The sequence below is a fragment of the Microcaecilia unicolor genome, chromosome 3 (genome assembly GCF_901765095.1).
Source record: "Microcaecilia unicolor chromosome 3, aMicUni1.1, whole genome shotgun sequence".
Lineage (NCBI taxonomy): Eukaryota > Metazoa > Chordata > Amphibia > Gymnophiona > Siphonopidae > Microcaecilia > Microcaecilia unicolor.
In genome coordinates this window covers 433,359,284-433,373,518 of record NC_044033.1, presented here as the reverse complement: position 1 = coordinate 433,373,518, position 14,235 = coordinate 433,359,284, and the positions used below count along the sequence as shown (strand labels likewise).

At 44.9% G+C, this 14,235-nt stretch overlaps 1 protein-coding gene across 1 annotated transcript in view; it reads right to left on the bottom strand.

Annotated features, from left to right (window-relative positions):
- The window catches only part of NOL10 (nucleolar protein 10), a 189,614-nt gene that overhangs the window by 104,425 nt on the left and 70,954 nt on the right, over nucleotides 1-14,235 (bottom strand). Inside the window, 2 exon segments of the mRNA XM_030198866.1 lie at nucleotides 4,168-4,234; nucleotides 11,981-12,130. Of these exon segments, the coding sequence (XP_030054726.1) occupies nucleotides 4,168-4,234; nucleotides 11,981-12,130 (217 nt within the window).

Sequence of the window (14,235 nt, the reverse complement as noted above, 5' to 3'; positions counted from 1 at the left end):
TGCCAGGATACCAACCGGGCACATTAGGGGGTACTGCAGTGGACTTCACAAATTGATCCCAGGTACATAGCTCCCTTACCTTGTGTGCTGAGCCCCCCAAATCCCCCCCCAAAACCCACTACCCACAACTGAACACCAATACCATAGCCATAGAAGGGGGGCACCTACATGTGGGTACAATGGGTTTTGGGGGGGATGGGCCTGGGTCTGCCTGCCTGAAGTGCACTGCACCCACTAAAACTGCTCCAGGGACCTGCATACATTTGAGGCTGGCAAAAAAATGTTTTTTTAATAATTTTTTTTGGGTGGGAGGGGGTTGGTGACCACTGGGGGAGTAAGGGGAGGTGATCCCCCATTTCCTCCAGTGGTCATCTGGTCAGTTGGGGCACCTTTCTGAGGCTCGGTCGTGAACAAAAAGGGACCAAATGCTCATCAGGGCCAGCTTTCTTTTTTCCATTATCAGCCGAAGCCAGCCATCTCTTAACCACACCCCTCCCGCCTTCGGTACACTGTCGACACGCCCCCTTGAACTATCGCTGGCTCTGCGACAGAAAGCAGTTGAAGCCAGCCAAAATTGGCTTTCGATTATACCGATTTGGCCGGCTTTAGGAGGCCGGCCGGCCATCTCCCTACTTGTGTTGGAAGATGGCCGACCGTCTCGTTCAAAAATAAGCAGGATAGTAACATAGTAGATGACGGCAGAGAAAGACCTGTACGGTCCATCCAGTCTGCCCAACAAGATAAACTCATATGTGCTGCTTTATGTGTATACCTGACTTTGATTTGTATCTGCCATTATCTGCCATTTTCAGGGCACAGACCATAGAAGTCTGCACAGCACTAGCCCCGCCTCCCAACCACCAGCCCCGCCTCCCAATCTCCGCTAAGCTTCTGTGGATCCCGTGTGGATTCTGTCACAAAAGTGGTGACAGAAAGAAGCTGGAAACTACAGGCCGGTAAGCCTCACTTCAGTTATTGGAAAAGTAACGGAAGCGATGCTGAAGGAATTTCCTGGAATCCAATAGGTTACAAGATCCGAGACAACATGGTTTTACCAAAGGTAACTCATGCCAAATGAATCTGATTGAATTCTTTGACTGGGTGAGCAGAGAACTGGATTGAGAATGTGCGCTAGATGTAACCTACTTAGATTCCAGCAAAGCCTTTGACACAGTTCCTCATAGGAGGCTGATGAATAAACTTGACAGGCTGAATTTAGGAACCAAAGTGGTGAACTGGATTAGGAACTGACTGACAGACACCAGAGGGTGGTGGTTAATGGAATTCAATTGGAAGGAGGAAAGGTGAGTAGTGGAGTGCCTCAAGGGTCAGTGCTGGGGCCGATTCTGTTCAATATATTTGTAAGCGACATTGTTGAAGTGTTAGAAGGTAAAGTTTGCCTTTTTGCAGACGATACCAAGATTTGTAACAAAGTGGACACCCTGGAGGGAGTGGAAAACATGAAAAAGGATCTGCAAAAGTTAAAGAATGGTCTAATGTTTGGCAATTAAAATTCAATGCAAAGAAGTGCATAGTGGTGCACTTAGGGAGAAGAAATCCAAGGAAGCTGTATGTGTTAGGCGGCGAGATACTGACATGCACAGACAGGGAGAGGGACAGTGAGGATCTGAAGGTGACGAAACAGTGTAACAAGGTGGTGGCTGTAGCCAGAAGGATGCTAGGTTGTATAGAGAGAAGCATAACCAGCAGAAGAAAGGTGTATTCTGTTCGGTTTTGGAGGTCATATCTTGCTAAAGATGTAAGAAGACTTGAAGCGATCCAGAGGAAGGCAACAAAAATGGTATGGTGCTTGTGCCAAAAGACATACCTGAATACGTATACCCTAGAGGAGAGGAGGGACAGGGGAGATATGATATAGACGTTTAAATACTTGACAGGTATTAACATAGAAACAAATATTCTCCAGAGAAGAGAAAATGGTAAAACTAGAGGACATGAATTGAGGTTGCAGAGTGGTACACTTAGGGGTAATGTCAGAAAATTCTTTTTCACAGAGAGGGTGGTTGATGCCTTGAATGCCCTTCCGATGCAGGTGGAGAAAAAAAATGGTGGTGGAATTCAAAAAAGGCGTGGGATGAGCATAGAGGATCTTAAAATTAAAAAATGAATGGTATAAAAAACCAAAACTTAAAAGGGTTGCATACTGTAAAAACTAAGGACGGTGCTGTGCTGGCTTGTACGGTCTATGTCCCACATATAGCAACCCAGTTTAGGATAGGCTGGAGAGGGCTTTGATGGAGACTCCAGTAATTTGGAATGTGAGGACAGTGCTGGACAGACTTTTACGGTCTGTGTCCCGCAAATGACATGACAGATTCAGCTAGGATAGAGTGGGCTTGCAACTCCAGTAGCTGGAATATAAGGACAGAGCCGAGTGGATTTCTACAGTCTATGTCCCAGAAACACCAAAGGAGGACCATGATCAAGTATATAATCTCACGTTTATTGTTGATTTAATCTTTAATTGATAATGAATGCAACTGTTGGGTAGACTGGATGGACTGTTCTGGTCTTTATCTGCCATCACTTACTATGTTGGTTTGGGGGGGGGGGAAGGCAGGTGCCCCAGATCTAAGCAAATCATCTATAAGCTCTAGTGGTTTTTCTCATAAAAGAATTAGATAATAGCACATTTTTGATAACTTGCAGACAAACGATCAGAAGTCCAGAGTAGTTCCAAACAGCACTCTAAAATTAGCACCGCCCCTGTGATCAGAGCTAATAGAATGCAAATACAGGCACGCTATTAGTTATGATCATAGGGGTATTTCTGCTGGAGAACTGTACCTGGGCATGCGCCCAAGACACAATCCTACCATAAAAGCTGTTTGACAGGTCTGGGCTGTCATTACAGACCTCTTCCCCCTTCCTCCCCCCCGACAGAGCAGACCCGCCCAGTCCAGCCAGACCTGACCCAATGACCGCCCCCCCCCAACGTAAGACAGATAGACAACCCCCCCCCCATGACAGAAAAGACCTTCCTGGTGGTCTAGCGCCCCCCACCTGACCTCCCATCCTCCGATAGTAAGGAAGCCCTACCCAGCGCATCCCAGGATGCACTGGGCAGGGAACTGCCATTTTGGAGGTGGCACTGGAATGAGGAGGGAGTGCTACACCCTCATCGTCATCAAAGGTATGGGGGGGAGGGGGCTGATAGACTACTAGGTTGGGGCTGGAGGTCCATCGGACCTCCAGTGCTTTTCCTCTATCGAGGGGGTGGGGGGCACTAGTCCACCAGGAATGTCTCTTCTGTCGGGGGAGGGGGCCAGGTTGGGGTAAGGGCGCTAAACCACAAGGGAGGTCTTTTCTGTCAAGGAGGGGGTGGGGGGATAGTAAATTCATCTTCCATCATGTGTGTGTGTGTGGGGGGGGGGGGGGGGGGGGGGTCTGCTGTCAGGGTGAGGGGCCCGAGGTTCACTGGACCTCCAGGCCTTGTGTTTGAGGGTACGGGCTTTAGGTTTGACAGTTCCAGGAGAAAATCCCATACCTGTTAAAACCCTGGTCTCTCCCATTCCTCCAAATCCTACCACCAATTCAAAGCTGGCGTAGGGATTTAGTGGGAACAGCACTCTTGTTTGGCGCACTGCCCATTGATTATGAGGGAGGAATGCGGGAGACCCTTGTCTGCATGCATTTGCGTGCAATTAACTGACAGAGCGATTTAGCACATTGTTACACACAGTCACTGGCTCTGATCAGCGAGTGGGAGCAAACGCAGGAACTAGTTTAGCACTATTGGCCTCTAGCACCCACGTTTGCTTTTGATCATCTGGGCATGAGTGTATGGAGCTGACTAACCCTCAGAAAAGCATCTCTTATTCTTCAGCCTAATTAACCAGGAGAAAACTCAGACTAGATTAAGCTAGAATATTTATTTTATAGGTCAAACTGTCAAGTCATTAGACTACAGACATCAGATGTCTGCTTTCAACCAAAGGGCAAAGCTGAATTGCAAAAGCAGTGCATTACAAAAGGAGAAAAAAAATTCATAGAAACATGGTTACAGTACAGGTTTAAGAACAGGAACAGAAATATTTGTACTATAAAAACAAAAAAAAAAATCAAAAGCAGGTTACTGAGACTCAATGTTCTTCAGAATATTTTGTACTCATACAATGAATGTTATCAGCGTTTTGTGTTACAGACCTGAATTTGGATAAAGACAGACGTCATTTAGATCATGCTCAGGCTCAATTGATGTAAATATTTTCCCCTGAAACAGCAGGAAGGAAAAAAGGCAAATTGTTGAGTCCATTTCTTTGTATGGCAAAAAATAGAATACAAAATGCACAAAGTAATCATTCTAACTTAGGAGTCCTTTCACTAAGCTGTGGTAGGACGCACCAAGGTATCCTGCAATAAAATGCCAATGTGGGTGCGTAAACCATGCGTACAAATATTTCAAATTTTACCAGAGGGGTCTGGGGAGCAGAGAGTGGGTGTGACTGTACCAACTGATTAGTGCTGCCACATTACCACATACTTACTGATTAGCAAAGGATTAGCATGTGAGCCCTTACCACCTACAAAATGGGGGGGGGGGGGGGGGGGGGGGAGGCAGAAAGGGCTCATGCGCTAATGGCAATATTAGCAAATGGCTATTAATTGTAAAAATGGCTGTGGTAAAAGTGACCATAGTGCATGGGAAAAACCCACATAAGGGTGCAGTGAGACCACTTTTTACCACAGCTTGGTAAAAGAACCCCTTAGACCATGTAGAAAGAGACTAATGTGGCAGCCACATTTCCCTAACAGTTTTTTCTCTTTTAAAGGGATTGTATATGAGAGAAAAAAAACAATAACACAAGCCTTATAAAGCAGAGATAATAGGTAATAGGTAGATAGATACGAGCTTGGGAACAACCTAATAAAAAGTGAACTGTAAACCTCAAACTGCTGGAAGAGAGAAAGGGATGCAAATCAGTCATCTCTGGACTAGAATGGCTTATTCGCTCACATAGCAGGAGAGAATGAATGTAACCATTCCTAGCTACTGTGGACTGGGAAGACAGCACTAACTCTAAACTCACCCAAGACCTAAAAATGGGACTCACAAAAGACTGTTTTAAATAAAATAAAATCTTTTAGGTCTGGTTTAACATGTGTACTGGGATTACAGCCTCCAAACACCAACCTACTTCCCACAGAGCCAAAACATGTGCTAGGTGAACACAAATATTCCTAATAAAACAAATGTAATGCCAAAAGTATTGACAAACACCAGGCTTTTAACTGCCAAGAACAAAAAAAGATCACATTGAGTTAATTAGAAGAAAAAAGTTTACATTATTTTAAGGGTGTTTTTGTTTTACAGTAACCTAAAATTATTTCAGTTCTTTCCCTTTGCAATCAACAGTGATGAGTGTAGCCAGAGAAGATTCTTCCAGTATATTCTCTTACTAGGAGATTGCTTCTCATCTCTTTCCTAGAGAGGTGTGGTAGCCGTGTTAGTCCACTCTTAAAGGTTATCAATAGAAATCAAACAAAATAAAACATGGAAAAGAAAATAAGATGATACCTTTTTTATTGGACATAACTTAATACATTTCTTGATTAGCTTTCGAAGGTTGCCCTTCTTCGTCATCTCTTTCCTGAACGCAAGTCTAGTCAACTGGGTTTTTAGGATTACCACAAAGAATATATATGCATGATATATTTGCATACAGTAGGTCTCCAACATACACATATTTAACTCATGCACATTTGCTGTGGAATTCCAGAAGACCCAATTGGGTTAGTGTACTTCCAAGAAGAGCCATGAACAGCACTGCTCTAGAGGTTTTCTCCTAGGTCATTCTCATGGTAAAAGTCTGTAAACCTGTATGTCACAAAAAATTTGGTGTAGACAGCAAATCTGCATTTTCTTTTCAAACATCAGTGGCTGCATGTTGGAAAGACCAGCAATCTTAACAGTCAGGTTCATGAAATCCCCATAATTGATCCCTGTCACTGAATGCCTAGCACACACCTGGGGCTAACCCCACAGCCACTTGGAGGGTCTATCCCCAGAACTGCTGGGTCCACCTGCACCTGGGCATGTGTTCTATACTAGTCAACCCTCCACCCCCATGCACTAGGTTCCACTTGCCTCTGGGCAAGTCTCCCACTCACAACTTATTCCCCGGTGATTTGTAGAACACTGAGGCCACACTCTCAGGGGTCCCACGGTTCTTGGAAAGCACCCGCAGACCCAACACACAAACCACTAGGATTCTTAGTCAGTCTAAGACATCAGAGCCAATAAACTAACTTTACCGTCATAGTTGAAAAGTGAACCATATAAAACAGATGGAAGAGTACAGCAAAACAATAACCGGTAAAACAAACAGGAATCAATTTTAAAACTAACACTTGTTCACTACCTGAATAGTGTCTGGGGAGTATAGGAAATACATATGTTCACAGGTTACAGAATATAACTGCTCACAAGGCCTCACTGAATAGATCTGTCAGGTTCTCAGGTTCAGAGCCCGCGGGGCTGGGCTCTGGAGCAAACGTGAGCCCTTGGACTGCTGACAAGGAGCGACAGCAGCAGGCAAAACCCACCAACCAACGCTGGGCAAGCACACTGACACCGGCAGGGACTGCAGGCACCGCCCAGCGAGCCGGAACACACGGACTGGAACACTGGACTGGAATTCCACAGACTGGAGGACACAGGCCTGGAACCCCCCAGACTGGAGGACACAGGACTGGAACACACCAGACTGGTCCACACAGCTTCACCTGCACTTAGCTACTAAGCCCCGCAGGAGTTGAGCTCCTGGGTTCGAGTAGCCGGCAGGACTTACTGGATACCGGATGACACAGGGACCAGGACTGGAAACAGAAGTGCTCCTAAACCTAAACTGATTCACGTGCTCCCAAGCCCTAAACCAGCAGGAGTGTTCCTAACAGAAAACTGACAAAAGGACTTCCTAAGCCCTATACTAAACAGGAGCTCCTAAGCCCTGCTCAAGAAAGGGACTTCCTAAGCCCTAAACTAACAGAGCAGGGGACTAAACACAAAGCTAACACAGGTGCTACTAAGCACCAAGCTACAAGCAGAGCTCTACACTAACAAGCTAAACACAAAACTAACAAGCTATCTAAGCACTGCTCTAGCAAGCTAGAAACAAAACTAACAAGGTGCTTCCTAAGCACTACTCTGGCAAGCAACCAGAAGAGCTCCTAGCACTAAAAGGGAAGACAGGGGAGCCACAAGGAAAAAGCAGGGAAGCTAGGGTTACTATCCGTCCGGATTTCCCCGGACATGTCCTCTTTTTGAGGGCGCTGTCGGGAGTCCGGGCGGATTTCACCTTTCCGATCGTTTGTCCGGGTTTTTCGGGTCATCGCGTCACATGACCGCTCCGAGTCCGACCTGTCAGCTGACTGCTCTGATGCAAGGGCAGTGGCGTGGGCCGACGCAGGCAGGCTACAGGCAGCGTACGTGCTTGTGCGTCGCCTGCCTGCATCAGCTGATGTGATTTCGTCGATCCTGCACGCAGCACGCAGGCCCAGTTTACAGCTACTGCAGCCGCCTGCCTGGCGCCTGCCTGCCGCCTTTTTTGCCCTATAAAATCCGAATCGACGATGACTGAGGCAGCAGCGTGCAGCGTCTGGGGTCTGTCTTGTGCTCTCCTTGCTGCCCTGCTGCTTAGCCTGCCGGCCGGCGCCATAACCTGAGATTCTGAGAAGAAGGACCACGAGGTAAGAGAATCAAGATTTAAGATTAAATAAGCATGCCTCCGGGGAGCCTAAGATAAAAGGCTACTTCTGCTTGAATTTGAAGGGGAAAGATTAAGGAAGGGGTCAAAGGGAGGGTATTCTTGTTGGCGGGGGAGGGGGGGAGGAACTGAAAACACATGGCTCTCCTGTTCGTGTGTTCGGGAATAGAAAGAAGAGGATTTTAAAACACAAAACAGAGGAAATATGGTGTAAAAAAACTCAGCCCAGTCGTCATCTACCCAGTAAAAGATAAGTGTAGATGTTTTAAAGACATTTTCTTGAACTCTTAAACCATGATATTGTTCTTGCACCGGGTCAGCACACAAGATTTATTTGAATTGATTATTAAGGATAGAAAGGATTCAGGAAGGATAAGTGCTGTGATGTTTGGCAGCTGATGTGATGTCCCCATATTTATGGTTTAAAAGGCACTACTGAGAGCACTGCAATTAAAATCAAAATTGCTGCTAACAGTTCAAGCGGCAGCTTCGTGAGACTTCCATTGAAGTCTTGCATAGGGGGCGGGGTGTGGGCGGGGTGTGGGCGGGGAAGAGGTGTGCCAGGGGGGGCGGGGTATGTGTCCTCTTTTTTCTTAGGGCAAATATGGTAACCCTAAGGGAAGCTAACACATAAGCCAAAAGTGATTCTAAATCACCAAACACCAACAGCAAAGACTGCAATGCTCCCAATAGCACAAACCCAGAAGTACTTCTAACAGCAAACTCTGCAGTGTTCCTAACAACACCAAACCCTGAAGTACTTCTATCAACAACAGAGCTTCCAAAGCCCTACACACAGCAATGCTTCCAAAACCAAGAGGGAAAAGCAGGGGAACCATAAGGGAAAAGCAGGGAAACTAGACACAAAGTCAGAAGTGCACACTGCACTAACACTAACCTGGCCCTTAGCAAAAGCAAGCAGGAAAACTAGACACAAAGTTAGAAGTGCACACTGCACCACCCTACCTGAAGCAAACACCACTGTTGCAAAGGCCCTGAAGGAAACAACACCACTTCCTTATCAAGGCCCTCCCTGATGATGTCACACTCCCTAGACCCAGGCAACAGCACACTGACCCAGAGAGCACACTGAAACCCATAGAGGCCCAACCCACACCAATGCAACACCGTGAAGCACTTGAAGCCAGTACACCCAAAGAGAGGTAGAGTTAACTCAGTCCACCCACACTGCTGTAGTAAAGTAAAACAATTAACCCCATGCTGCTGGAAGCTGCCAGCACAGAGAGACAGAGCCAGCTCAGAAAGGACAGAGAAAACAAACAGAAGCCAGCTAAGAAGCTGACCCCCAGGAAAGAGGTAAGTTTGAGAGGGGTTCTGACCCCAATCATAACAAGATCTCTCCTCTCCCTATTTGAAACTGAGAGAAATCCAGTACTTCCGAGCTGGATTTGAGCTCCTGGGCCAACCAGAGCCCAAAACAACATTTTTTTTTTTAAAGCAGCTGGCCGCATTGCTGCAGGTTACTTCCTCTCTGTACTAAACAAAAGAAGGAACAGTCATTTTTCTGTAACAACTTTAAATATAAACTTGCACCACCCGCTGGCCAAACTAGAGAAAAACACTCCATCTATATATATAAAAAGGCACCACTGAAGCCTCCAGCCAGAAGTGTGAAGCGCCAGAGATATCCGGTTTCCCAATGAGTGAAGGAAAACAGCACAGCACGAAATCTCACACAGTGAAGGACTCAGAGGGGGGAGGGGAGAGAGATGCCCTCACTCTCTCTGTAACAAAAACACAGAACAGCAGGAAACAACACTGAAGGACTGGACTCGGAGGGGGAGGGGGAGGGAGAGAGGGCAGAGGCCAGGGACACACACACTCCCACATGCACACTCTGAAGAAAACCTTGCTAGCCCCCGTTTCATTTGCATCAGAAACGGGTTTTTTTTTTACTAGTATTCTTATAATTCTCATGCTGGAAAATTCACCATTTCGCCACAATCCCTATTTCTGCTTCCCCACTATCCCCAGTAATAACTGCTGCCACCAGCCCCAAATGAAAATGTTGCAGGTCTGCTGTCTATAGCTTCTGTTTACTATATAGTTTCTGTAGCACATTTGGAGGTTTTTATGTTGTTTCACAGCACCTGGCAGTGGAGGAATTTTTTTGTTGCTATTACTGAGATGACACCAGAATTTGAATATATATTTGTTTTGTTGTATGACAAGATGACAAGTGAGAAATCTGGGACCGATGTGTTGCATACAGTTTTTTGCTATGGGATAGACAAATTCATATTAAACTTACAGTTAATTAAATATTTAGGCGTGCTTTGTTCAGCTGTGAATTTGTGCTCGGTGTGACACATACATGAACCTTGTCTGTCAGGTGTGTCACAACAGAAGAGAGGTTGAGAACCACTGGTCTATAGAGAGGCCCAAGACCTATCAGGCTTATGAGATTGGGCATAAAGTAAAGTATAGCTGTACAGATCCAGGAGAAACATGCTTGCAGCCCAAACAGTCTTAAAAAGAGTTTAAACAAGCTTGTAAAACCTCTTATGTGCTTTTGATCTCTTAAAAAACATGCTTGTACAATATCTATAAAAGTGTTTCTATTTCCCCCCTAGGATCTAATGTTTTGTTGAACACAGCACAGCCTGTTTCTATATGGGCTGGGAGGTTCTTAAAAATAAACAAAACTTGGCCAATTTCTTCTATGCCTTAACTTCTACACCATACTTTCCTCTCGTCCTGCTGGACATACTTCTTGCACATCATTCTGTTTGTTTCTGTAAAGAGAAGGTGATACTTCTGGGAAAACAGTATTCCAGGTTAGTTTTCTGGCACATCTGAAAAGAAAAGCTATGAAAAAGCAGCCACTGGACACAGATAGACTTACAAAGTTATGTGGAGGGGCATAATCGAACGGGGCGCCCAAGTTTTCCTGGGGCCGTGCTCGCAGGATGGCTCCGTGAAGGGGCAGGGAAACCCGTATAATCAAAACAAGATGGGCGTCCATCTTTCGTTTCGATAATATGGTTGGGGATGCCGAAATCTCAACATTTAGGTCGACTTTAGAGATGGTCGTCCACGGTTTTCGGTGATAATGGAAACCGAGGACGCCCATCTCAAAAACGACAAAATCCAAGCCCTTTGGTCGTGGGAGGAGCCAGAATTCGTAGTGCACTGGTCCTCCTCACATGCCAGGACACCAACCGGGCACCCTAGGGGGGCACTACAGTGGACTCCAGAAATTGCTCCCAGGTGCATAGCTCCCTTACCTTGGGTGCTGAGCCCCCCAAAACCCATTCCCCACAACTGTACACCACTACCATAGCCCTAAGAGGTGAAGGGGGGCACATACATGTGGGTACAGTGGGTTTCAGGTGGGTTTTAGAGGGCTCACATTTACCACCACAAGTGTAACAGGTGGGGGGGGGGGGGGGGGGGGGCCTGGATCCGCCTGCCTGAAGTGCACTGCACCCACTAAAACTGCTCCAGGGACCTGCATACTGCTGTCAGGGAGTTGGGTATGACATTTGAGGCTGGCAAAAAAAAAAATTTTAAGTTTTTTTTTTTAGGGTAGGAGGGGGTTGGTGACCACTGGGGGAATAAGGGGAGGTCATCCCCGATTCCCTCAGGTGGTCATCTGGTCAGTTCGGGCACCGTTTTTGAAGCTTGGTCGCAAGAAAAAATGGACCAAGTAAAGTCGGCCAAGTGCTCGTCAGGGACACCCTTCCTTTTTCCATTATCGGACGAGAACGCCCATCTCTTAATCACGCCCCAGTCCCGCCTTCGCCTAGGTGCCGACACGCCCCCGTGAACTTTGGTCGTCCCCGCGATGGAAAGCAGCTGAGGACGCCCAAAATCGGCTTTCGATTATGCCGATTTGGGCGACCCTGAGAGAAAGACTCCCATCTCCTAATTTGTGTCGTAAGGTGGGTGCCCTTCTCTTTCGAAAATAAGTCTGATAGTAACCTACGGAACTTGGTAAGTCCAAGTGCTTTGAAGGTTCTTGATTATCTATAGTTATAGGTTAACTCACGTTATCAGAATATCCCATTAGTAGCCAGCAAGGACACTTCACATTTCATGTACTGTAATAAACTGAGTAATGGGACAGAGGGCAAGGAGGATAAAAACTTTCTGTGGATAACAATTTGACAAATCTAACATTTAAACATTTTTTATTAGTTTTAGTAGGATTTGGCCTTTCAGTTGTAGCTCAAGATGAGTTAAATTCATTAAACACTGAGGCAGAACCCAGCAATAACATAAGGACTTACCGTATCTTTGTTCCACATTTTCATAATTCTTGAATCTGCAGATATAATTAACTCTAAAGGGTCATGGAACTGAATAGATTTAATAGGCAGCCCGTACTGATGATCTTTGACAATTAAAGGGTGGTTAGATCGGAGATCATACAACAAAACCTGAAATAAAATACACAATTTACTTTTGACTACTACTCTAAAAGTTCTTTGCTTTAAATCTTTTGAATTCATCACAACTGTAGGGAACTGGAAAAAAAAATCCACCCACACAGGCTTCATCAAGTACATCTTCCACAGAAAAACAGATGAAAATGATAGCAGATAAAGACCATATATCCTATCCAGCCTGTCTAACCGAACCAATTACCAAGCTGTACTACTCCTTCCTTTCCCTTAGAGATGTTCCCTTGAATTCAGATGCAGTTCTCGTCTCCATCACCTCCACTGGAAGGCTGTTTCATGCATTCACTACCCTTTTCGCATATTCCTTTACTTTATAGTCAGGTTACTCAAGTCCACCCCCTTTAACCCTCATTTAGTGACATCCTGTTACAGAGCTTCCTTTCTATTGAAAGAGGCCTGCCAAGGTTAGCTAGAGAGACATCCCGTTAGAGAGCTTCCTTTCTACACTATGGGGGCACATTTTCAAAGCACTTAGCCTTCCAAAGTTCCATATAAACCTATGGAACTTTGGAAGGCTAAGTGCTTTGAAAATATGCCTCATGGTGATCTAGTTTTCTCTGTGTTCAGGCCTTCCTTTCTCTCATATTTCCAAATCTTGACTATTTTAATTGTCATTTATAATTCACTTTTACAATCGTGAAAAGTACAAGGTAACGTATAACATAAAATCATAAAACAAAACAAATACTTGAAACTCAAATTACTCACCTCATAATGCTCAACACATTTTCTCAACCCAAACTACTCTGTTTTCCTTATTTGCTCTTAGCTAAATTTGCCACATGATCTCCTTGTTCATGACTAGCAAATCTAATTTTTCCTTTTAACCAGATCTTCTACCAGAGATTTTTCACTTTCCATCATCTCACGCAACCTCAAAAATAGTCATCAAGAATGAAAAAAAAAAAAAAATCACCGGAGAATACACAGAACATTCTGGTCAAAAAACCTTTAATGAGTGGTACGGGCGGTTAGCTTGACGGAGTTTAAAAAGGGGTTAGATAGATTCCTAAAGGACAAGTCCATAGACCGCTATTAAATGGACTTGGAAAAATTCCGCATTTTTAGGTATAACTTGTCTGGAATGTTTTTACGTTTGGGGAGCGTGCCAGGTGCCCTTGACCTGGATTGGCCACTGTCGGTGACAGGATGCTGGGCTAGATGGACCTTTGGTCTTTCCCAGTATGGCACTACTTATGTACTTATAAAATGTATCTCAAAAGAACAAATCAACTTATCTTCCTTCTACAATATTCACATCTGAAGGAGGTGGCACATAATATTTTTAATCATGATTGCTAATCATCACATTTGAAGCTTTAAAAAAAAAAAAACAGTTCTGGAACTGGAGATTTTAACATGTTGAAAGTCATGTCAGGTGGCTTTAGTTTAGGAATAGTATTTCAATAGCAATATTTCTGCATTTCTTCTAGGTGGTTTTTTCTGACAGAATCAGGCTATCTTCTGATAAGAAAAAGTGAGTTGTCAATTTGAAATATTTGTAAATGCCAAAGTCCATCTAAATTTTGGGATAGATTTTTTTTTTTTTATTGATGTGTCCTTTATGGCACCAAATTCAGGAGTCAAGGAAGTTGCTGTGGAACTCCACAAAAAGAAACTTTCACGCCCTGGGTGGTTTATTGCTTATGTGCGTGTATGAAAGCCGTATGTAGCAGCTGAATGCTGTAGAGGCATGTCCATAGCATTGATGCTTAGCGAGTGACTGTTCTACGAATACGCTTAGTGGATGGCTGTTCTACACATGTGCTGGCGCTTTCCCTTTAGAGCTGCTTTCTGTAATTGCGAGCAGCTCATTTGCAAGAGATTTCCTTTCAGCATCGCTCACTATTTCAAACTCATTAACTTTTAATGAGGATCTAAAAGCAACGGGTTTTTATGGAGACTTTTGTGCATTGGCGTGTCAGTGTGGGTATGCAACTCTGGTGTGGCTTCCTCCCGCCCATTCTAACTTATATCTTATGTACATATCACTCATCTGGACTGGTCCAGTAGGACTCAAGTAAAGGAAATTAACAGGTAATTCTAAACTTCCCCACAACATGCATTCCTACGTGCCTTCC